General features: G+C 44.7%; 1 protein-coding gene across 2 annotated transcripts in view; it reads right to left on the bottom strand.

The window, feature by feature from the left end:
* Positions 1-26,296, bottom strand: part of LOC131077167 (adenylate kinase 5, chloroplastic) — a 317,818-nt gene that overhangs the window by 158,271 nt on the left and 133,251 nt on the right. For both annotated transcript variants that reach the window (XR_009358969.1, XM_058014606.2), the window contains exons 10-12: positions 12,645-12,680; positions 12,475-12,555; positions 12,224-12,362 (exon numbers count right to left, since the gene is read on the bottom strand). Coding sequence is in view for 1 of the 2 variants with exons in the window: in XM_058014606.2 (XP_057870589.2) it covers positions 12,224-12,362; positions 12,475-12,555; positions 12,645-12,680 (256 nt within the window). In the remaining variant the exon portion in view is untranslated. The remainder of the gene's footprint in view (positions 1-12,223; positions 12,363-12,474; positions 12,556-12,644; positions 12,681-26,296) is intronic.

Consider the following 26,296-nt stretch of genomic DNA (forward strand, 5'->3'; position numbering starts at 1 on the left):
TAAAGAAAGATTTCTCAAGTCTTGAGTCTTTGAGCTACATGTTTGAGTTTGAATCTTTTTATTTCTTCCATGCAAATTGTTTCTAAAAGGAGCTTAGTCTAATCTGATTTGACATCTTTGAGCTACAAGTAGAGAAGATTAATTAAAATAGAAAAATCTCTAGAAAGAGCAGCAAGTCTTTGAGCTTGCGTCTGTTGGCGGCATTATTGTATACAGGAATAACATTAGTTAATTATGTGTAATTGTTTTGGTTAGTTGGCAACCGAGGGGTGGAAGTTGCGGTGTGACGGTTGGCGCTCGCACCCCCTCAGTGCCCTTTTATACTTCGGAATGTAACTTGTAAAAGACACTGATTATGAATAGAACATCTGATATACTTTGTCTGATATTTACGGCATTATTCTGCATTATGTTCTTTATGTCTTAAGTTATTCACCCGAGAGGGCAAACATTTGGCGCCGCTACCTAGACGAACTCGGGAATGGAAGACACGGATGGCGCACAGACACAATGGGCCTACCCGTTGGTGAAGTAAACCCGGAGGCCGACGACGCGCGGACAAAACTTTACACAAGAGAAGACACGGCAACGCGAGAATTTTCAATTTTGCTCCAGGTAAACATTCAGACATACGTTCGACGAGAAGCGGCGGAGGCAGAAATCCCACCAAGTGCTGTGTGGACAGCGTTGGAGGTTAGCCCGACAGTAAACCGGTTAATGAACCACCTCCCCCGGCTGCTTGCACAGGCATCGCTGGCACAGCAGGCCCACCTGGAGGAGATTGCCCAGGAAGAGCGACGACAACAAATCCTGCAACGCTACAAAGAGAACAGCCGACGGGAAACGGACAGAGATGGCGCCAGGCCAGGAGGGAATTGAACCATGAACTTCTTATTTTCAAATAAAAGTGTCATTGACACGAGTTGTACTTGAGCAGATGAATTAATAAAGACATGTTTTGATTTAAGAATTGAGAGTTATGGAAATGTGCGACAATTAATGCCAAACCTATTGAATAAAGATAGAAATAAAAAACCAGAAACGAACGAGTGGGAGGCCGCGCAGAGGGCTTTGATTCTGGAGCAGCAAGTAGAACGTAGACGAAGGCTGAGGCAACTTGCCGAAGGACGACCTGTCGAAGGGGGGCCCGAGGAGAACCAAGGAGGTGTCACGGAAGGTGCAGAGGCCGACAGAAATTTCTACGCGTCGCCAGATCATCATAGGACGCGGAGCCACGAAGAATTTTTAGAAGAAACAAGGTTACGGCGAAATCTAGTTGAGGAGACTCGGGATTAGTTTAGGAACTTATCCCTTACGCCACGGAGTGAAGATCACCAACGAGAAGCAGGAGTAGGAGCGTGTCAGAGCGAAGGGGAGGGCAACAGTACGGGTGTAGGTGCCACACGCAATAGGCAAAACACCGTACCTCCAGGACACACCACCAACGCCACCGGAGGAAGCAGTGCAAGGCCACAGACACAGACACAACCGCCCCCAGGAAGACGACCAGGGATGGCAAGTAAACAAAAATTGCCAAAGTTCACAGGGGACGACAAGGAAGACCCCTTACGGCACTGCCGTACATGTGAAACCATTTGGTCTGCCAACGGAGTGACAGACCAGAATGACTGGGTACAGCAGTTTCCAGCCACGTTACGTGGAGTCGCCATAGATTGGTACTCCGATGTAGATAAGCAAAAAGTGGCCACATGGGCTAACCTACAGAAGGAATTCACAGAGGAGTTTCGGTTGCTCCGTGATGACAACGAAATTGTAACAGAGATATACAGTACCAAGCAAGGTACTAAGGAGACAGTACGGGCATACAGTAGGAGACTAAAGGAATTGTTGGGTAAAATGGAGAGCCAGCCGACTGAGGGCTTAAAAAAACGATGGTTTGTGGAAGGATTGAAATCCTCCCTACGGAAAAAAATGAAGATTGTACCCCCGACGTCATATGACGACACCTATAACAGGGCGATGGATCTAGAAAGCGAATACAAAACATCAAGGAAGAAGAAAAGTAATAAATATTCATTTGACGATGATGAAGATTCTGACGGGGAGAGCAGTAGCGGTGGTGAATCGAGTAAAATGGTACACGCGCTCCAGAAGGACATGGAACGAATGTTGAAAGAATTCAAAGCCATGAAAGGGAGTACAAGTAAGACGGAAGAAAATGAAGTGTGGTGTACAGACTGTACGAGTGACGGACACACAAAGGGTACTTGCCCGAAGAAGGCATTCTGTGAGATTTGCCAAGTGATGGGGCACTCCACCAACGAGTGCCCATACAACATGAAAACCCGAAGCATGAACCAGGTGCTGTTCACGGAGCAGGCCACAACATCCGCACCAGCGGGTACGGGCAAGCAGACTAACACAACGGCATCATCTGGAGGATACCGGGATAATAGACGCGGCGGAAGAAATAATAACAATAACAACAACAAAAACCGGATCCAATACGATGCCAAGGGCCGGCCGATGATTCAATGTAGGGCCTACAATCAGTGGGGACACTTCGCCCGCGATTGCACGAAGGAAGCCAACCCTCAACACCTCTGCCGATGGTGCGGGCCAGGCGACCATGAGGACGCAAATTGCCCGAAGCCTGGTGTAAACCTTCTAAACATAGAACCTACGAAGGCAGAAGTGTTGGCAATCACAAGGGCGCAGGCTAAAAAGATTGCCTACCCAAATCCCCACACGGAGATCGAGAGAGTGCGAGAGGCGAGAGACGAGATCACAAAGGAAATGGCCGCACAAGGACAAAATAGTCACCAGACAGCAAGTCCACCACGGATGAAGGGAGAAGAGGAAATCTTACGGCAAATATTGCAGGTAGAGGTACCCGTGAAAATTCAAGACCTCCTGGAGACTATGCCGCAGCTAAAAATGGCTATTTTAAACTCTATATCCCCACAAGTAAAAACGAGGGATGTCGTGAGCCCCACAACCAACCCCGGGTTTAGGGAGGTCATGAGCCCTACGGTCGACCCCATGTTGTTGGTAGTCAACAGTGGACGCCACCTAGCGGTGGTAGAAATAGGTATACTAGGGACTACCTTAACAGACACTATTATGGATGGAGGGTCAGGCGTAAATGTACTCCCAAAAGCGACATGGAAAAAATTGGGAAAGCCTATGTTGTGGCCCCCTACATTCAACCTGCTAGGGGCAGACCAACATGGGATTAAACCCCTTGGTACCCTCATGGGCCAGCAGGTGATGGTCGGCACGCAGCCATTCGTGCTAGATTTTGTGGTAATCCCCCTAAAGCAGAAAGGATATGACGCCATCCTAGGGCGGGGGTGGCTCATTGCAGCGAAAGCGAACCATAACTGGAAGCGAAATACCCTTTCTTTGGAAAATGTAGGAAGGAAGTACGTAATCGATCTCCGTACGCAGATGGTGAGCGAGGAGTTAGCCCCTTCCTCCGACTCGGAATCTGAGGGAAACCAGTTAGCGGAGGGTGGAAATGGATGCCGCATGGAGCCTAGTGCCAAAGGGGTGTTAGAACTGGAGGCATGCTCAGGGGACGATGGGGACTCCTTGAATGGCCTCTTCCATTGGCAAATGGGAGATTATGAATTATTTACACCCTCGTGCAACGTATTGAGCATCGAAGAAGAACCAGATATATTTCCTCCAGAATATGGCGAGCATAAGGAAGGGGAGGCAGCAGTGAATGAAACGCCGGCACACCAATTCCTGAAGGGGGAGCCTATTAAGTATCAGGAAGCCAAGTTAAAGGAAATGAATCTCGGGGAGACAAGTGACCCCAAGATCATCCTTGTCGGAGATGACTGGAATCCAGTGTTGAAGGCCGCAGCCTTCAAAATTTTCCTTGAATACAAGGATGTCTTTGCATGGACATACAAGGATTTGAAGGGCGTGCCCCTAGAGCTATGTGTGCACCGAATAACATTGGTACCGGGAGCCCAGCCAGTGAGGAAGCGGCTGTACAAAATGAACAAAAATTATGCTATACGGGTGAACGACGAAATTGAGCGGATGTTGGAAGCGAGCATAATCTTCAAAGTGTAGACAAGCGAATGGGTGTCCCCCATTGTGATTTCCCTCAAGAAAGAGGCCAATCAGATCCGGATCTGTGTAGACTTCTGATGCCTAAACGCTGTCACTATTAAAGACCCGTTTCCCATACCCTTCACCGACAGCATCTTGGAGGAAGTAGCTGGACATGAAATCTATTCCTTCATGGATGGGTTCTCTGGTTACAACCAGATATCCATCGCGGAGGAGGATAAGCTGAAAACAACCTTCGTGGTGGAGGACGGTGTGTACGCATACAACCGAATGCCCTTCGATCTATGCAATGCGCCTGCCACCTTTCAGCGCATCATCTTGCACATCTTCGACAAGATGTCAGTGGGGAACTTCAAAGCATTCCTGGATGATTGGTTTATTTACAGCGAACAGGACATCCACTTAAAAACTCTCGAGGAGTGCCTAGAGAGGTGTCGGAGGGCACGATTGGCCCTCAACCCGAAGAAATGTCGATTCAGGGTACCACAGGGAAGATTGCTGGGACACATTGTGTGTAAAGAAGGATTGAAAACGGACCCGGACAAGATTCGGGTAATAGTAGAAATGGAACCTCCTACGGACGTCACGGGGGTAAAGTCCTTCCTTGGTCATGTGGGGTACTATAGGAGGTTCATCAAGAACTTCGCTGAGGTGTCCCACCCATTGGATAAGTTGACAAGGAAAGGGGAACCATACATTTGGGCAGAGCCACAGAGCAAGGCCTTCGAAGAGCTGAAGACAAGGTTGATGGGAGCGCCCATACTAGCATACCCGAATTGGGATAAGGAATTCCACGTTCACGTGGATGCCTCAAACTATGCCATCGGGTCTACATTAGCCCAAGTAGGAGGACACGGGCTGGACCACCCCGTTTATTTTGCCAGCAGGTTGCTCTTGAAGGCAGAAAAAAACTATAGTACCACAGAACGTGAAGCACTCGGTATGGTCTATGCCGTACAGAAATTTCGTCATTTCCTCCTGGCCACACCATTCACATTTTACGTAGACCACCAGGCACTCATGTATTTAGTAAACAAGCCCATTATCCAGGGGAGGATAAGTCGTTGGCTATTGCTACTACAGGAGTTCACATTTTTAATTGTGGTAAGACCAGGGCGAAGCCATGTCATAGCCGACCACCTGTCCCGGATTAAGTCGGGGGAACCTCCAGAGGGAGTAAATGACGATTTTCCGGATGCACACTTGTTCCAAATAGCCGTACTCCCTTCGTGGTACAGGAAGATTGGAAAGTACCTATCGACGTCCCGATTTCCGGAGGGTATGCCTCCAGGGGAACGAAGAAAGCTCGTATTAAGGAGCAGGACTTTTTCGCTAATTAACGGGTTACTCTACAAAATGGGGCCGGACCAGATATTAAGGCGTTGTGTCATCTCGAGTGTACTAAGGGAGGCACACGAAGGGCCCGCAGGTGGACATATGGGTCCAGACACCACAGCCCGAAAGGTGCTTCTCGCAGGACTATGGTGGCCAACGGTACACCATGACGCCAGGGAGTGGGTCGTGGGGTGCGACACTTGCCAACGGGCGGGCAAACCTTTGAAGCGGGACTTCATGCCCCTCAACCCGTCACATGCACAAGAACTCTTTGAGCGATGGGGACTCGACTTTGTGGGTCCTCTTAAGGTTAGCCGCACATGACGGTGCCAGTACATTATAGTTGCAACAGAATACTTGACCAAGTGGGTGGAGGCAAGGGCTCTCCAAGATAATTCGGCAGTAAGCACAGCGAAATTTATTTATGAACAAATCATTACGCGATATGGTATACCTATTCAGTTGACCAGTGACCGGGGAGGCCACTCTGTGAACCATGTCATACGGCGGTTGACATCAGACTTCAAGATTTTTCACTCATTATCAAGCCCTTACTACCCACGTGCCAATGGCCAGGCGGAGGCCACAAATAAAATAATAATGTCGGTGATATATAAGTCTTGCGGAGTGGAGAAGGATGACTGGGAGGAGCGCCTACCGTCAGTACTTTGGGCATACCGAACAACTTACAAGGTAACTACTGGACAGACTTCCTTCCAGCTAATGTATGGACAAGAAGCCGTGGTGCCAGTTGAATTCATGGTGCCGAGTCTACGGATTGCCATCGATAATCGCCTTGGCGACATGGAAAGCCTGAGGGAGAGGCTGTACGCTTTGAACAAATTGGACGAACGAAGGAGGATGGCTCAGTGGGCGACAGAAACAGCCCAGCAAAGACGGAAGGTGTGGCACGACAAGCATCTCCGGCGAATGAAGTTTACTCCCGGACAACTGGTGTTAAAATTCAATGGGAAGAACGAAATTAAACCTGGGAAATTCAAAGTCCGCTGGTTAGGGCCCTTCCGGATACGCAAGGTCAATACGAACGGGGCGATAAAGTTGTGGACGCTGGACGGGAAGGAGATATCAGACGCAGTCAATGGGTCGAAATTAAAGATCTATCACAAACGAAGGGAACCAGGACCCTCCAGTCAATCAATCCGCTAAAAAATTAAAAAAAATAAAAATAAAAAAATCGTACAAGAAAGAAAAAAAAAAAAAAAAAGAGGGAAATGGCCACCGTACGGTGGGACCACCAAAGTGAAACCACCGTGCGGTGAAACCACCGACGGTGACACCACCGTGCGGTGGTCACACCGTGCAGTGGGAGCCACCGAAGGTTGTTGCCGCAACATGAACCCACCGCACAACGCACAGCCCGACCACGCACCGCACAGCCTGACCAACACGCATGGCAAGGGTTACGCACACCAACACGCAGCAGCCGCACGAAAAAGAAGGTCGTTACAAAGGTGCCTAAGCCAGTACGATTGTTTTACAGGAAACCAGTTATACAAAGATTGATGGATTCAGTAGGGAAAAGAAGCTGGAAGAAATAGCTGCATGCTTCTTCCAGTAGCAGCCAGAGGGATAGGGATAGCAATATCAGGGTTTTAGCATCGGGAGTACGTGTTGCAGGCGGCACCATGGATGCCAGCACCCGACAAAAACAAAAACAGAAGGCACCACATGCTGCCGTAAGTGCAAAAAACACAGTGACGCCACAGAATGTTACTTTTGAAGGCCTGAATGGATTGGAATGCCGAAAATGGTGGCAGGACACCCCCGATAATGACCTGGTAAAGCAAAACCTCCAGAAGGCACAAGTAGAGTGGGCTATTCGGATGCCCGTGTTCCCTATCCGGGAGTAGGAGGGTGCCCTACGCTTCATGGTGGACACCTTCGACAGGCATACATGCACCAGCACGTTTGAATACCTCCGAAGGGATGTCACTATATCCTTCAAAGCAAGGGATTTCACGAGGGTATTCAGCATTCCGGGTAGCCAGGGCAAGAAAATAGACTTGAAGGCCAAAAAGATGACACGGGAGGAGAAGGAGCGGTGGATTAAATTAGTCTCCCGGAACTTGACGACAGCGGAGTTGGACAGCATGGCTAGAGCCACGAAGAGTCACGGAATCCGTAAGACTTTTGTTGCGGAGAGCCACTGGAGATGCATTATGGATGTCATCAAGAGCAGATTGACAGGGTCGGGTAGGGCGTCGGACATTGCCCTCCCTCAGATTATGCTGATGAATGGGCTGATGAATGGCATCGTATATGACTGGGCCGCGTTACTGGCAAAGCGTATGTATGAGTTTTTGACGCTCCAGCATCGCACATTCTATATGCCTCATTACACTATAGGGTTATTCCTGGAGGCCACGCGGGAAGCAGTGTCGGAGGACGAGTTGGAGTTACAGCCACAGGGACCGTTGATAGTAGGAGAGCCTCCAATAATGTATTGGAGGCACTTAGACATTGGGTACTCTTCCGCGAAGCAGAAACGGGCGGTAGATAGGGCCTCGGCCTCAGGGGAGCCTGACAGCGAGAGGGATTCCAGCAGCACGGAGGATTCAGAGGCAGAAGATGAGGAGGACGATAGCAGTCAGGCAACGGAGGAGCCTGTACGAGTCCTGTTTGCCCCACCTCTGTTACCGATGGGCACGCCTGTGCCAGCATCTGGAGTAGGTGGCAGCTGTATTCCGGCCTTCGAGCAGAGCCATACGCCTGTTACACTTGGTCCCCTCCAGCACGAGCACCAGGGAGCACCGTCCGGCCCAACCACAGCGGTACTTACCGAGGACATGGCAAAGTCAGGGACGGAGGAGTCACCGCATCGGGTAGTGGTCGTTGAGGAGCAGGGGCCGACGGAGGTGGAGGATACTGAGCCTCACGTGCGGTTGGACGTCGTGGGTAGTGATGCTGTGGTGACTGTTTCTGCTTTGTTGTTGGAGGAGCCGACGACAGCGAACCATCCCCCGGTCACGGAGATGCGTGCTGACCTCGAAGCTATGCAGAGCTGGCTCGCACAGCGGTTTCAGATGACACTGGCACAGCCAGAGGGAGCTGTTGTATTCTCACCGTGTCAAGAGACTAGAGCGGAGGTAGTCGACTTGGATGACTCGTCAGGGGAGGCACATGGACTCACAGTTGGGAACGAGGCGGGGGAGGTCGCCTTTGCTGGGCAGGCACCAGGAGATGGTGCACCTTCAGTGGCGGAGGCGGTACCTTCACAGCAGGATACAGCAGTGACCGTTCCACCAGGGACTTCACAGCCTTCGACACAGACGGGGGAGGATATTGAGACCTATCTCACTGACATGGCTAATATGGTGACAAGGGGTAGGCAGGTGGTGGCCGCCACCCAGACGCAAGCATTGCAGCAGGTGGTGGTGGAGCTAGAGCAGGTCTTACAGTTTATGCGGGTGGGCTGCCCGACAACCTTTGCTACCTGCTTTGAGTCTCAGGGGTGGCCGACTGCGGAGACAGAGGAGATGCTCCAGGCTTGGAGGCTGCGTCAGCCCGTTGTGGAGAGTCGGGTGACGGCAGTTGTCCGCGAGATCGAGCAGGTCTACCGGGATGCCTATTATACATTGAGGCGTACACAGCAGGAGTCTGCAGTCAGGGAGGCTGCCCGAGTAGCGTTGGAGAGAGAGGTGGCCAATCAGCAGGCCTCATGGGCAGCCGAGAGGGCGCAGTTGTTGGCATAGCTAGAGATGGCCCACACAGAGACGGCTGAGACCCGGGCAGCGAAGGCCAAGGTAGAGACTCGTCTGGCAGCCGAGCAGACTCGGTTGGTCTGCGCGACGGAGGCAGTGGATACAAAAGAGGAGGAGTTGCTGGAAGCCGCACACATGGTGAAGAAAGCTTTAGAGAAGGTACTAGTGGCGAAACGGGATGTGGCTGCACGCACTCAGCAGGTGTATGAGCTCCGCGCCCGCTTGGTAGCCCAGACACCGACATCTCACACTTCTACTTCAAGGACGCTTTCTCAGCCCCCTCCCTAGTCTTTCAGATATGTATATTGTATAGGTTGCATTATCTCCATTTTTGTAAGTCGCCTGGAGACGACTTTTCTTTTTGGGGGGGATGATGTTGGCGGCATTATTGTATACGGGAATAACATTAGTTAATTATGTGTAATTGTTTTGGTTAGTTGGCAACCGAGGGGTGGAAGTTGCGGTGCGACGGTTGGCGCTCGCACCCCCTCGGTACCCTTTTATACTTCGGAATGTAACTTGTAAAAGACACTGATTATGAATAGAACATCTGATATACTTTGTCTGATATTTACGACATTATTCTGCATTATGTTCTTTATGTCTTAAGTTATTCACCTGAGAGGGCAAACATCTATTCTTGAGGAAAAGTTATTGTTTGATAAGAAATAGCAGCAAGTCTTTGAGCTTGCATTAGTTCTTGTCTTTGTGTTTAAAAAATAGATTATTCCAGTCTTTGAGCTGTTGTCTTTTATTCGTTGTAAATTTTAGTATAGCAAAGGGTAGATAGGACTTCACATAATCAAGTCTTTGAGCTTGATATTGTTGTCCCATCCCGAAGGAAGTGACGGAAGTCTTTGCGCTTTCAAAAGACTTCATTTCCTTTCTCTTATTTCACTTGAAAGTGGTTACTGCTATTATTCAATCGCTATCCTTTTCTATGAAGAGAAAAGGATATTGTCTTTCTTGAAAAAAAGAAGAAAGATTGCTGTCCCATCCTATTTTATTTTCCAAGTTGTAGTTAGATAGGGGGAGCCTTCCCTTAATTAGGAGAGTTTTTTACTCGTGTGCTGTGGATGAAACCACAATTTTGTATATTTCCCCCAAGTGTACAAAATTTTCAACCAACATGTAAATTACTCCTAGTTTCCATAAAGTTTCATTTAAGTGCAGAATGATACATGTGCATTCTGTCATTTCCTTTTCTTCAGTTCACTGTCTTCATAACACATTAAGTACCTATAATTTAGTGAATTATTAACCACAGTGTTCATCAAAACTGGATCAGATTACATTATGGTCATATGACTCCTTAAGAAGAATACAATAACATAAAATGGGAATTTCTTATGTTAGCCTCGAATTTGTCTTTGATGTCTACAGCGTTCATCTCTGTTGTTACATTCTTTTCTGTTCATTCTCTGTCACAAGGAAAAATATTCAGATTTCTTTTTCATTAGATGATAATGTGAGTCACAAGTATATCAAGAAATAATAATGATTTTACATTGGATCTGATTACATTTATCTCTGCAAATTACTGTGTGAATTTGTGCCACAGAAACTTAAGCTTGTATTCAAATTTTTATTTTCTCTTCTTCTCATTGTTATTCAGAAAAGTCCAGATGATTCCAGTATGGCGTTTTGAGTTGGTTTTGGTATTTGTAGATCATGTGGCAGTTGTCATTTAATTACAACTGATTATTTTACCAGCCATAACATAACTATTTGCTTTTGAACACAAAACTAAAGCATACGATATATGCTTTTGGTGGAAGAATAAACAAGAAAGTTTTTTTAACTGTTTCGGTAGTTGTTCAGTTTCTTCAAACTATATGCAACTATATTACAACTTACGCCCTACCTGGAAATTATATAGGAGAGTTCAATCAGACTTTAAATGTGGTTGTGTGAAATATGTGAAGGGAGAAGAATACATGTTTTGTTCGGAGAAATCTTTGTGCACAAGAAAGACAGCTTGTATTTAAGACTGATACAAATTATTTATAGCACATATGAAGGTGATGTAACATGCCATATGCCTATGCATTTTACATTCAGTAGAATTTTGTTCTGTTCGGATTATTATATTATTTTGGATCAGTTCTCCAGATTCAAAATTGTTTCAAGAATTGTTTCAAATTCGTATTCTTAACAGTGGCAGAATTGTTTAATACTGATTGACTTTTTTCCTGAATGTGTTTGGACAGGGGATATTGAACATTGTGTTGAAAAAGGATACTGGAGTTTGTGGAGACAGTATTATTACTAAGATTTGCTCTAAGAACGGGGATTATAATATTTCACAACAAATCTTAGATCTTTATTCTTTTCTGAGTTTGACTTGCAGAAAAACAAAGATTTGATTATTATTTTCAGGATAGAACTTTGCAAATATACAGTATCATGATTATACAGAAAGATATTTGATATACAGATCAGTTTTTAGATTCAATGAGCTTATAATTTCAGATTGTTCAGTTTGCACAAAAATCAGTTTGATACTTCAGATTTGTAAAAGAATTTTTGTGTATTTGCTTCTGAAAGTGAAATTCTGTTTTAAGACTTGAGTTGGTGCTCAAAGGTCTGGGAATTGGAAGTGTCGGTGCACTTACAGACAGGGGTTTGGTGACTCCTTAGGGTTGAAGCCCTTAAAACATTGTAATTGGAGTAAATATTGTGAGGCCAGATTAGGGCAGTAGATCCTACCGGCATTTCTCACCGTGGTTTTCCCACATTGGGTTTCCACGTAAAATCTTGTGTGTTGTGCTCTTGTTTTGCATCTCTGTCAATTTCTGCTGTTGCATCTTTCAAATATTTCATTTTCAGATTAAAGCTTGGCAAAAACTTTAAGGTGTTAAAAAGGATTAAAGTTTTTTTTTTATGTACTACTGATTCACCACACCCCCCCTCCCCCTTTCTCAGTAGTACTTCTCTGTTCTACAACTTAAACAGAGTTACCTTACCCTAAGTATGAACAAGTGCAGTCAACTGTTATATGACTACATATTCTTTGTAGTTCTTTTCTTGTTGAGAATGCTTTATGGAAAAGTCTATTTACATTTACAACAAAACATATAGTAACTCAAAACTAAGATTCTTGGTTTTGTCTCAACCTATAGAACCAATGTTAATGAATGTTCCCTTTGCTCCGTATTCACCCCAATCCATGAATTCTAATATATTCCTAGTTCCAGCTAGCTGTAGTGGCATCCCTGCAAGCACACCTTCACCCATGGAACCTTGGACACATACCTGAGACAAAAAGTGGTAAAAAGTCTTAGTCAGAGAAAAATGTGCAACAAGTTGACAAATTATCAACCCTTTTTCCATTTTATATGAAAAATGTAATCAGTTCCCAAGCTACCTTGACACGCTTTCCATCATCTGCCAAAGCCAATGCAATTACTCGTACAAGCTCCATCAAAGTGCCAATTCTATAGACATCCTGTCACCCACTTAAGGTTTTAAGTAGGACCAAATTAAGATTATATTTTCTACAAATGTCACTATGCCATATACTAATGAAACCCATACCATTTCAGGGTTAAGCTCTGGGATATTTATTTCAACCTGTACAATTTGAGAAACAACTGATCAATATAGCTGAAGTTTGAATTCTTGAATTTACTCTATATATATTCTTTCATCATGTGCTTGTATGCATGGGTTAAAGTATAAATTTGACTTCCCTACTATTCTCATCCAATGCTTATTACTATGAGTCCAAAATGTCTGTTTAGTCCCTACGGTGAGATTGGTAAACTCACTGATAAACAGAGATATTCCACACATACCAATAACTCATGTAACAGGATCATTCATGTAAATTAAGCATAGACAACAATTGCAGAACAGATATGGCAGAATGATGATATCTTTATTGTATTCAAAATATGTCAGTACAATGCTAACTTGCCGAGGTTCCATCCATACATTATATATACCCGACAGTTGGTCAGGCTGCCAACCATCACAAACTACCAACTACCCCACGGGAACCTCTCGGCAACCCATAAATAACAAAACATAAAACACCCCAACCAACTATAAACTTACATGTGTTATTGACCCCTAACAATGTCCATCTCAAGCATCAAAAACAGAACAAAGATATTCACATTATAAAGCAAATTTCTTAGTTATCTTTCTTCATATGCACTACACAAAAGAGATAGACACTGAACACAAAGGAATTTCAAAAAATGAATACAGGAGTGCAAATCACACAAGAAAGATAAAAAATATTCCCTTTTTGAAGCAAAGAAAGAAATCATATTAATGTCCATGAATGACCAAGGGAAGGTCATAGGGACTGGAACAACATCTGCTATAATAGCAAAGCATTAAAGAAAAAAGAGGGCTCTAACTCAATGTAAATGTAATAAGGGGGAAAAAAGGAAAGAAAAACAAAGAAGTAAACAAGCTGGGGTAAGACCAGCTAGGTAGGAAGAGAAAGTTGTAAGTGTTTGTGCTCTAGAATGTGTTGGAGGAGCCAATAATATCATCAATCATTGTATGTGTCATTGTGTATCAATGCAAAATATCTAAGTTACCGGTCCTGGTACTAGCCTGGATTCGGGTTTGAGAGTTCAATTCATAGATTCGGCCCATAAAAATTTGGGGTTGCTTTCATTTTGGGTTTCTCAATACAAAAACATATAAAAAGCAAAAATAAATACATATTTGCACCAGTAAGTTCAAAAAACACCACCATATTAATAGTCAAATGTTAGTCAAACTCAAATGTTATGATATATATTGCTAGTGCTACTTTTATAATATTATTAATTGCATCAGCTTTTATGATATGGGTGCTACTTTATACTTTAACGTCCTCTTCTTGAGGTTTCAAAGTTAAAAATCTCTCTGTGGTTGTATTTGTTGACGGGAATAATCATTATGTTTATGTTGTCGTCGGTAATAATGAGTTACGGCGGTCAGTTAGTTGGCCGACGGGTAGGTAGTTGGAGTTGCGACGGTTGTGTCGCACCCCTTCGGGTATTATATATTGTGTACCTTTTCTTCGAAAGGAGCATGTTGGTTGTGTCAGATGTAATGTTATAAGCACTTATTGTACATGGACTGTGGAATTAATACAGAGGCTGGTTATTTAATATATTTCCATTATGTTCTGTGCATTTACTTTCTGCATTTAACAGTTCACAGGAGAGGGCAAACATTTGGCGCCGTTGCCTAGACGTACTCGGGAACGGAAGACGCGGATGGCGCACGGACGTGAGGGGCCTACCCATCGGTGAGATGAACCCAGAGAGCGACGACGCGCACATGGAACAAGAGGCGAAGGGGAAATTGAACCCTATAAGAATCCCGGCACAATGTTGATATAAATTATGGTTGAAAGGGAAAAATAAAAAAATAAAAGTTTTTTTGTGTACATGGCGTGTGTTTGCTGTGTATGGAAGTGACTTATGCCCAATAGATTAAATAAGGACAAAAATAAAAAGATACAGAGTGACGAATGGGAAGTGGCACAAACCACGTTGAATCTCAGACAGCAGATAGAACGAAGGCGTAGGCTAAGGCAGCTTGCCGAGGGACGACCGGCCGAGGGGTTGCCCGAAGGGAACCCAGGAGGTGTCACGGAGGTTGCGGAGGCAGAGATAGACGGAGAGAACTACACTATCTACATTGTTGTAGGGCTGCCAGAAGGAGTCACGGAGGGTGCCGAAGGAGAACTCTACAGTTCCCCAGAATACCACCGTAGGGTAAGAAGCCGCGAAGAGTTGGTGGAACAAACAAGGCGAAGTCTAAACCTGATCGACGCTACCAGAGACTTGCTAAAGAATTTGTCCATTTCAGAGGACAACCGGAGGGAGACACCGAAAGGTGACGGTACGACTGAAGGTGCCGAGGGAGCACAAGGGTACCATACGGGAGGCAATTTGGTTGGTTCGGTGTCAGCAACTTTTTCCGGAGGACCCACGAGTGGAGGTTCAGTTGCAGGAGGCGGAGGATCACCAGGTACAAGCACACAAGGAATTAGAGGAGCGAGACCCAGTGGTGGGATGGCGAGTAAACAAAAATTGCCAAAGTTCATAGGGGAGGGCAAGGAAGACCCCTTACGGCACTGCCGTACATGTGAAACCATTTGGTCCGCCAACGGAGTTACAGACCAGGATGACTGGGTACAGTAGTTTCCAGCCATGTTACGAGGAGTTGCCATAGATTGGTACTTCGATGTGGACAAGCAAAAAGTGGCCACGTGGGCCAATCTATAGAAGGAATTCACGGGGGAGTTTCGGTTGCTCCATGATGACAATGAAATTGTAACAGAGATATATAGCACCAAACAAGGTACCAGGGAGACAATACGGGCATACAGTCGGAGGCTGAAAGAACTCTTGGGTAAAATGGAAAGCCAACCCGTAGATGGATTGAAGAAACGATGGTTCGTTGAAGGGTTGAAATCCTCCCTACGGAGGAAGATGAAAATTGTACCCCCGATGTCATATGACGACACTTATAATAGGGCGATGGACCTGGAGAGCGAACACAAAACATCAAAGAAGAAGAAAAGTAATAAATCCTCATCCGAGGACAATGACTCTTCACAGGAAAGCAGCAGTGACGACGAGGCTGGCAAATGGGTGCAAGCGCTCCAGAAAGGCATGGAGCGAATGAGAAAGGAATTCAAAATAATGAGAAGCACTGGTCGGAACGAAGGGGACATATGGTGCACTGAGTGCAAAGAGGAAGGGCACACAAAGGGTACTTGCCAAAAGAAGGCATTCTGTGAGATTTGCCAAGTGATGGGACACTCCACCAAGGAGTGCCCATACAACATGAAAACCCGAGGTACGCAAATGAACTAGGTGTTGTTCACGGAGCAGGCCACAACATCCGCACCAGCGGGTACCGGCCAACATACTAACACAACGGCATCATCTGGAGGATACCGGGACAATAGACGCGGCGGCGGAAGGAATAGCAACAATAACAATAACGGAAGCCGTATCCAGTATGACGCAAAGGGCCGGCCAATTATCCAATGTAGGGCCTGTAATCAATGGGGGCACTTCGCCCGTGATTGCACGAAGGAAGCCACCCCTCAGCACCTCTGTCGTTGGTGTGGGCCAGGCGACCATGAGGACACAAATTGCCTGCAGGCAGGGGTTAATCTCCTCAACATTGAGAAGGCTGAGAAGACTGGTGAGAAAGAAGTACTGGCGATCACCCACGCCCAGACGAAAAAAGCCACTTATCCCGACCCTCGTACGGAGAAGGAGAGATTACGGGAGGCAAAGGCCAATATTGAACGTGAGATGACGACCGAACGACGGGACAACGAGGTGGCGAGTACATCATCCCGTACGGAAGCGGAAAATAACATCATTGGGCAAATCTTGTAGATGGAGGTGTCGATAAAGGTAAAAGATCTTCTAGACTCTATGCCACAATTGAGGACTGCCATCCTCACCAATGTGTAAAGCACCGCAGCGTCGAGTGCACCACAAGTACGGGTTCCCACCACCGCATCATCGAGTGCACCACAGGTAGGGGTTCTCGCCACCGCATCGTCGAGTGCACCACAGGTAGGGGTTCCCGCCACCGCTTCGAAGAGTACACCACAGGTGGAGGTTTCCGTCAGCCCTTCAACTGACCCGATGTTACTAGCCGTGAGCAGTGGTAGACACCCAACTGTGGTAGAAATGGGTATCTGTGGGACCATTCTAAAGGACACCATTGTGGACGGTGGATCTGGGGTGAATGTACTACCAGAAGAAACATGGAAGCGGCTGGGGAAGCCCACCCTATGGCCACCCACATTCAACCTGGTGGGAGCGGACCAACACGGCATTAAGCCACTCGGCCTGTTGATGGCCCAACAAGTGACAATTGGTACGCAACCATTCTTGTTAGATTTCGTGGTTATTCCCTCGAAGAAGAAAGGCTATGACGCCATCCTAGGGAGAGCGTGGTTGATCAACGCGAGGGTAAACCACAACTGGAAGAAAAATACCCTTTCCATGGAGAAGGGAGGGCAGAAATATACCATTGACCTCAACACCCAAGATGTCGGCGAAGAGCTCGCCTCTTCAGACTCGGACTCAGAGGACTCTAATAAAGGGGAAGGGGGTCCCGATGAAAGCAAGGGCAAGAACGCGATGGAGCCGAACAGTGAAGGGGTGCTCGAATTGGAGGGATGTTTTGAAGATGAAGTATGCTCACTTAACGGGCTCTTCCACTGGCAAATGGAGGATTACAAAATGTTCCAAAGCTATAGGCTCGAAGTAGAGGAACCAGAGCAACCAACAGAGGGGTACCTGCCGGAATACAGAGAATATTGTAAGGGAGACGCCCCAAACCCTGGCGACGTAAATAATCCGAAGAGTGTCGGCAATGATTGGAACCCTGTGTGGAAGGCTGCAGCCTTCAAAATCTTTATTATCCTTCTTCTTCTTATGTACGGGAAGGAGGTCGTGGTCCCTGTAGAATTTGTGGTTCCAGGTCTTCGGATGGCCATGGAAAATAAACTTGCCACCAATAGGTTCAAATTGAAACCCTACCACGCGAAGCGCGCAGGGGACCCGAGAGGCCGGTCAGACACCCGAGAGCCCGGAGGGGGACCCGAGAGGATGGAGGGGGGCTCGAGAGGCCAGGCAAGCGACTTGAGAGGCACGGGACAAAAGGAGACTTTTGGGCGAGGAAAACCGAGAAGGATGAAGGGCGATCCCAGAGACAGGGGACACGAGCCGAAGACTCTCTAGACAATTTCAAAAAAAAAAAAAAAAAAACAAATCGCACGGTCGTACGACAGCAACCGTACGGTCAAAAAAGAAAAGAAAAAGGGAAAATGGCCACCGTACGGTGGGACCAAGGTGACACCACCGTGCGGTGAAACCACCAAGGTGACACCACCGTGCGGTGGAATCACCGACGGTGACACCACCGTGTAGTGGAATCACCGACGGTGACATCACCGTGTGGTGGAACCACCGACGGTGACACCACTGTGCGGTGGGAGCCACCGAAGGTTGTTGCCAAGACATGAACCCACCACCACACACCGCACAGCCCGACCACCGCACAACACCGAACACCGCCACACAGCAAGGGATAGAGGAGGAGAAGGACGCACCGCACAGCCCGACCACGCACCGCACGACCCGACCACACACCGCACGGCCCGATCAACATGCACAACAAGGGTTACGCACACCAACGCGCAGCAGCCGCAAAAGGAAAAAGAAAAAAAAAGAGACCAAGTCCGCACAATCCACACAGCCACATAAGGGCAAAACGACCGCCACAGGTAGACCAAGCAGCCGCACGATTGGAGGTGCCAGTGTTGTTGTTGACCAGAGGTGTGTTCGTACGATAAGAAAGGTGTCGACCGCACGGGAAGGTGGCCGCACGATTGGAGGTGCCAGTGCTGTTGTTGACTGGAGGTGTGTTCGTACGATAAGAAAGGTGTCGACCGCACGGGAAGGTGGCCGCACGATTGGAGGTGCCAGTGCTGTTGTTGACCGTACAAGGAGGTTGCATACTCTAATCTCTAAGTGTAATGTCCCCTTCTCAAGCACGATGTTTCAGTTGACCAATGGCCTATTTCGAAGACCCGTAGGCTACTCAATGGGTGAAATTAGGGTTTCTAGTTTTGGAGGTTGTTGTTGCTCATGAATTAGAGTTTGGATCGTGGATTCTTTATGGGTTTTCAGAGGGCTTTGCAGTGGTATGTCCGGCTTTGCGTTCCGAGCACTTTTTGGAATTTACTATTTTTAGTAAATTCTATTTCTGGCAGTGGTCTTGATTATTTCGGCACAGTTGGTTCTCTTCTTCAGTTGGTTCAGTTGGCTTCGTCACTTTTGGCCTTGGCATGTTTTTGGAGAGATAAGTTCATTTCATTTAAATAATGTTATGTTTTAATGTTATATTTTAAAGTTGACCCCTTGGCCTAGCTTCATCACTTCAAGTTGTTTTAAAAGGTGGTCTTCAAGGGTGGACGCATCATGGAAGGGAATTAATATTTCCTAAGCTCTAAAATCTTGCTTATGAAGAGGGGTGCCAACTTTATGAAGAGAAGTGAATTAAAATAAAGGTTAATTAAAGCTTTTAAAAGTGGCGCCATCTCTTGGAGGAAAATTCAAATGTGAAATTAGGGCGCACTTTCTAGAAGCCTCTTGAGATTCCTTGTTAAGCTTATAAATGGAGGCCTCTTCCCTTCATTTGGGCATCTTATGTCTATTATAATGTTACTCTGCCGGAATGGTATTGGGGTTGCTTCGAGGAATGAATGCCTCCTAGCCTTGGCATTGCTTCTTGCTTGAAAGATAGCAACTAGTGGTGATTTAGTGTAGTTGTGAGAGTTTGTAGTGAGGATTGCATTGTAGCTTGAGTTGTGCTAGAAGTTCAGTTATTTGCACTTCATTTCATTTTCGGGAGTCGCGATTAGCAGGGCAGATTTGTAGTTTCACTCATATATTTCAAAACAAAAACATACTCATTCTGGGTATTGCATACTTCCTCTTGTTTTGGCTGGGCGCTCCTTTGTGCAAATTTGCAGATTCTAATATGAAGTGTTTTATTTTATAGAGAAGAATCGCCATTCTTGCCTAGCGTCACTGTTGGGAATTGCCTTGGGGTTCGTGTTAAATAATCTGTTGGGTTAATGTCTGATTTCTTGGTATTGGTTTGGTCACCTCCTTCATAGGAAGCCATTGCTTTTGGTTTTGGGTCATTCGGACTAGTATTGAGAGAGTAATAAGCATTTTAGTGATTCCATGGTGTTGCTGATTAAGCATTTCAAGTGCAGGTTTGTCATAAATCAGAATATTAAGATTGATCCTTGAGAAGAATTTCTTGGACTTATCAATTTTGTTAAGCCCGGGAGAGTCTTCTATATTGTTGCAGCATTGTATAGTCTTAATCTTATGATCTTGGCAAGCATTCACTATCAAATTGTAAGCTGAATAGTAGTACTGGCAGCATTTCTTCTCATTTTCATTTCACACTTGTTATTTACATTTAATTCCATTTCTAAGTTCTTAGCATCTCCGCCATATGGTAGCTCCATTCCCACCCTAGGTTTGAAAGCACATGCTTGTTGTCGAGTTTTCCTTTCAGCAGTTGTAATTGTAAAGATCCTCTGACCATATGTTAGTCCATCTGGGGCACATTCTTGGTTAGAGTTGCTTTCAGCATGCACTAAGATCCTCTGACCATATGTTAGTCCATTTTGGACACATTCTTGGTTAGAGTCACTTTCAGAATGCTTTAAGACCCTTTGACCATATGCTCACGCCTTGCCCAACCCAGGATCCTTCTTGGTTAGAGTTGTATTCCGCATCGTTTTGGTTTAAGTGCTAACCCTAACGGATGTGTGTTGCATTACTCTTTGTAATTGAAAAATTGAAAAAAATTGGTCTAGGATATTTCAGTGGTATCAGAGCTTCACATCCTGCCATCCTGTGAAACAAACCTTCTATGAGTGAGAGAGAAAGAAGATACTTAGCAAGGGAAGATAAGAGGGCTGCAAGTCAGTTTCAGTTTCAGTGGTATCTGGTTCCTGAAGGTCAGACGGCATCAGAGGGTTTTGACGGCTCATTGGGAGTCTTCTCCGGAAACAGAAATGGGGGACATTGAGAGGCCAGTGGGTGGTACTGAGAGGTTTACAAGCAGTCGGGATGAAAGTGGAAAAGGAAGGGAAAGAACACCAAGTCCGGGAAGGAGGTTCGAGAGGAAGATGGATGCCTTATTGGATATGGTATCTCTCGTGATGGGGAAAATGGGTCAGAGTTCTAATTCGCAGAACAATCAAGGGCACATCGGAGAACACAGCGGCTCCAACCAGCATAGTGAACATGCTGCTCCGCATACCTCAAATAGAACAAACATTTCTTCCAGGCCTTTTAAACCCACCTTCTTGGCACCAGTGAACCCTCAACCTGATCCGGGAGAGAATGCATCATTTGTGGAACAGTTGAGACTTGATCGTGCTGAGTATGAGTCTCTTCCTGATGAAATCAAGTTAGACATGTCTTACAATGATTTCGTGGACCATAAAAGGAAGAATAAAGGACATGGGAGACATTGTGAACATAGGGAAGCAACAGTACAGAGGGATTTGCATCAAGCAATCAACAAGGTTATGTGTCATATCCCCACTTTGAAATAGAATTTAATAATAAATGATAATAATATTCCCACTTTGAAATAGAATTTAATAATAAATGATAATAATATCCCCACTTTGAAATAGAATTTAATAATAAATTATAATAATATCCCCACTTTGAAATAGAATTTAATAATAAATGATAATAATAAAATTAAAATATAAAATGATATAATTAAATATGATTAATTAAAAATTAATTAAGTTAATGAAAAAGTCAAAAGACATGAAAGGAAAAGTTGTGACTCCCTCAACAATGATATATAAAAGGGAGAAGAAAACCTCATTTGAGGGGGGGATAATTTGGTAAGGAGAAGTGCAGATCTGATTTAAATAATAAGTGCAGATTTGATTATGAAAGGTTGTGTCCCTTTCAAATGGTAGAAATAATGAAGAGTTGCACTCTTTCAAAGGGTGATAATGGTGAAAGGGTGTGTCTCTTGCCAAAGGGCATACATGATGAAGAGGTGTGACCTCTCCCTCAAATTGAGAGATATAAAGGAAAGGAAATAAGGGAAAATCAAGGGAGGATAAGGGGTCTGCTGCGTGGAAAGAGGAAGAGGTCAAGTAAGTAATGAATGAACACTTCATGGTATATATTAACAAATATAAATAATGAACATTTAATTATATATGTTAATAAATATAATTAATACTTATTTAATGTATATGTTAACAAATACAAGTAATTAATATTTTTATATATATATATTAATGAATGGATAATTTAATATATATGTTAATAAATATAATTAATGTATATTTAATATATGTTAATGGATATTTTTATATTAAGGAATGGTTTTTAGGAATATGTGTAAACATATGTTAAATGGATACGTGAAAATATATGTTAATGAATACATATTAATGAAGAATTAGGAATATACGTAATAAATAAATGTGAATATTGGTTAATGAACATTTTTATGAAAATATGTTAGGGAATACATGTTAAATCAGTAAAATGTAAATATGAATTATAGAATGGAAAATAGTAATCAAATGCAAAAATGTATTATAAATGTGATTATATGATGAAGGCTATAGGGAGGAACTCACTTAGTCTAAGGGAGGGATTATGATAATCCCTAGGGCAGTATATATACTGAAAACTGATATGCATATGTATGGCTTGGTTGAATAAACTCAACCAAGAAGAGACGGATCTGGCTGGTCCCCTCTGAGGACTTGGATGATGAAGGCATCACCCATGGCAAGGAATAGACAAGGGTCTTCCTTGGATGGCTTGGGTGTAAGAGGTTACACCCAAGACAGGATTCGAACTCCAATTCAATTTCCTGGAGGGCTTGGAACCAAGGGGTTCCAAGAGGGCGAGCTTCATGGCCACCTAAGGACATCTTGGAACCAAGGGGGCGAGCTTCACGACTGCCTAAGGACATCTTGGAACCAAGGGGTTCCAAGAGGGCGAGCTTCACAACCGCCTAAGGACATCTTGGAACCAAGGGGTTCCAAGAGGGCGAGCTTCACGGCCGCCTAAGGACATACTTTCGTATGGCATTTGTATCCTTTTTATTAGATGAAAATTATGATTATGTTAATTTAGTATTAAAGATAGATTGCAAATTAAAAAATGGCTTATATATATATATATATATATATATATATATATGTGTTGTATTCTAACAATTTGTTTTGCAGGACAATGATCTCTAACTAGTAGGAACATTACATTATGCTTCCACATTTTGACGGGAGTGACAGTAGTTCAGCTAGAGCTTGGATACAGAAGTTAGACAACTATCTAGCTCTTAGACCCATGACAGAAGAGGAGGCAATCAAGTTTGCTACACTTCATTTAGATGGGGTAGCACACGAATGGTGGTACCATGGTCTAGTCACATTGGGGCATCGGTCAATCACTAGTACTACCTATGATGAGTTCACCAATAGGCTCACAGAGAGATTCGAGAAAAAGGATCCAGAAGTGCATTTCAGAGAATTGGCACAACTTAGACAACATGGCACAGTCGATGCTTACATAGCTGAATTTCAGAGGCTTTCAATAATGGTCACGGGAATCACCGAGAGGCGGTTGGTGATCCTATTCAGTGAAGGGCTTATGGAACCACTCAAGGGTTGGATTAAAGCTTTCGATCCACCCTCCTTACAAGAGGCAATGAAAAAAGCAAGAAATATGGAGTGGGCTGCTCCTAAGGCAAAAATTCAATCCAAGCCATTATTTCACAAAAAGGATAAAGGAAAGGGACCTCACCATAAGGAGTTCAAACAGCATAACACTCATGTCACAAGGCTGGATCCAAAGACACTTAACGAACTCTGAAGAAAGGGATTATGTTTCCGGTGTAGAGAAAAATGGTCCCAAGATCATATTTGCCCAAAGGGAGTCAAAATTCATCAAATTGAATACTATTCAGCTGGAGAAAGCGATTCTAATTCTTCAGACCAGCAATCAGATTGTGATGACAGTGAAGTGGAAAGAGTTCCCGAAGAATCTGAAGGTGACAAAGGAAGTGGGGGTACCTTGGCTCAACTTTCGAGCTTTCAAAAAAATGAATCCTTCAAGGTTCGAGGGATGATTAAGGGGCAGCGAATAGTTGCTTTGATTGATACTGGAGCAACGCATAACTTCATTGATGAAGTGGTGGTGGCAAAGAAAGGGCTGCAAACAGAAGATTTTGAAGGCTTCAAGGTTATGGTTGCTGATGGGTTTCACATTTCTTGCACCAAGAAGATCCCAAATATGTCTATGCAATTGGGCAACTACGAAGTCAAGGATGACTTCTATGTAGTCAGCATTGGAGATACGGATGTTGTCCTAGGCATTCAATGGCTGCGTTCACTTGGAGAGATCTCCCTAAATCTGCAAACCATGGAGCTCAAGTTTCAATCCGATGGGAAGAAGGTGGTGTTAAGAGGAATGTCTAACGGTGGACCTCGGATCGTGTCATTCAAGTGAATGGCAAAGTTGATTCAGCATGATCAAGTTGAGTGGGCTGCGGAATGTATGATTCTCCCAGCTAGTCCGGTTGAAACAAAGAGGGACTACCCTCCTGATATCCAGTCCTTACTCACCAGGAAGAGTAAAGTGTTTTCTGATTTACCTCCTGGGCCACCTCCCGAACGAGGCTCAGAGCATGTCATAGAGCTCAAGGAAGGGGCTAAACCAGTTATCACAACTCCATATCGGTACCCTAAGAAGCAAAAGGATGAGATTGAGAAAAACATTAAGGAACTCTTGGAGATGGGCTTCATTCGTCCAAGTAAGAGTCCTTTCGCTTCAGCAGTTGTTCTTGTGAAGAAGAAGGATGGTACCATTCGCATGTGTGTGGATTATCGTGCTTTGAATCAAAGCACCATCAAAAATTGATACCCCATTCCAAGGATAGATGAGCTCATAGATGAGCTACATGGAGCCAAGTTCTTCTCAAAGATTGATCTGAGGTCGGCCTACTACCAAATTCAGATGAGAGGGTCTGATGTTGAGAAGACAGCATTTAGATGTCACTATGGTCACTTCGAGTTTTTAGTCATGCCATTTGGGTTGACTAATGCTCCTGCTACCTTCCAGTCTTGTATGAACAGAGTCTTTCAGAAGCAGTTGAGGAACTTCGTGTTAATCTTTTTTGATGACATTCTGATCTACAGCAGGACATGGGAAGAACACCTCAAGCACGTAGAGGAAGTGCTTAGCATCCTTGAATCAGAAAGTCTGTTTGCCAAAGAATCCAAATGTGAATTTGGAATGAAGGAGCTACTTTACCTTGGTCACATAATCAGTGCTGATGGAGTGAAGGTTGATCCCGAAAAGATCAAGGCAATAGTTGATTGGCCACCCCCAGAGAACTTGACTCATTTGAAAGGGTTCTTGGGTCTTTGTGGTTTTTACAGAAGATTTGTGAAGGGCTATTCACAAAACGCTGCTCCTCTTACTGACCTCACAAAAAAGGGAGCTTTTTGTTGAACAGAAAAGGCTCAAACTACTTTTGATAAGTTTAAGAAGATCATGAGCTCTTGTCCGGTTTTGGCAATTCCAGATTTCTCCAAGCCCTTCGAGCTACAGTGTGATGCATCTGGAGAAGGTGTTGGGGCTGTTTTGATGCAAGACAAGCATCCCATTGTGTTTGAGAGCAGAAAATTAGGAGGTGTTGAAAGGACCTACTCCATCTATGACAAGGAAATGCTTGCAATCATGCATGCATTAGCTAAGTTCAGACAGTATTTGGTGGGGAGCAAATTCGTGGTCAAGACTGATCACAATAGTCTCAAGCACTTCATGCATCAGAAGGATTTGAACGAGAGACAACAAAAGTGGGTGAGTAAGGATCAAGCTTACGATTTTGACATTGAGTATGTCAAAGGGAAAAACAATATTGTGGCTGATGCTCTATCTAGGAGATCTCATCTGAGTTCATTGTGTGAGCTTACTGCTGATTGGAAGGACATGTTGCTCGCTGATTATGCCAAAAATCAGTTGGCAATCAGCAGCATTGAAGGTACTTTTCATGACGAAAGGTACAAGGTGGTTGACGGGCTGATACACTACAAATGTAGAATCTTTGTGGTGGCTGATTCTAAGCTCAGAAAGAAGATTTTGATGACATTCCATGACATTCCACTTGCTGGTCATCAGGGTTTCTTCAAAACATATAGGCAGATTTGGGAAAGCATATCAATGGACTTCATCACTAGGTTGCCAAAGGCCCAAGGCAAAGATTGTATCTATGTTGTAGTGGACAGATTGACAAAGTTTGCTCACTTCTTTGCCATCATGAGCTCTTTTTCAGCAGCTCAAGTTGCAGATTTGTTTTTTCATGAGGTGTTTAGATTGCATGGGTTGCCGAAAAACATTGTGAGTGATAGGGATAGCAAGTTCCTAAGCACCTTTTGGCAAGAAGTCTTCAGGATGAGTGGTACGGTGCTTACTCCAAGCACTAGTTATCACCCCCAAACCAATGGACAAACAAAGATAGTGAACAAGTGGTTGGAAGGCTATCTGAGAAACTATGTTTGGTGAAATGGCTCCACATAGGCGAGTATTGTTACAATTCTTTCTTTCACATGTCAA

The sequence above is a fragment of the Cryptomeria japonica genome, chromosome 9 (genome assembly GCF_030272615.1).
Source record: "Cryptomeria japonica chromosome 9, Sugi_1.0, whole genome shotgun sequence".
Lineage (NCBI taxonomy): Eukaryota > Viridiplantae > Streptophyta > Pinopsida > Cupressales > Cupressaceae > Cryptomeria > Cryptomeria japonica.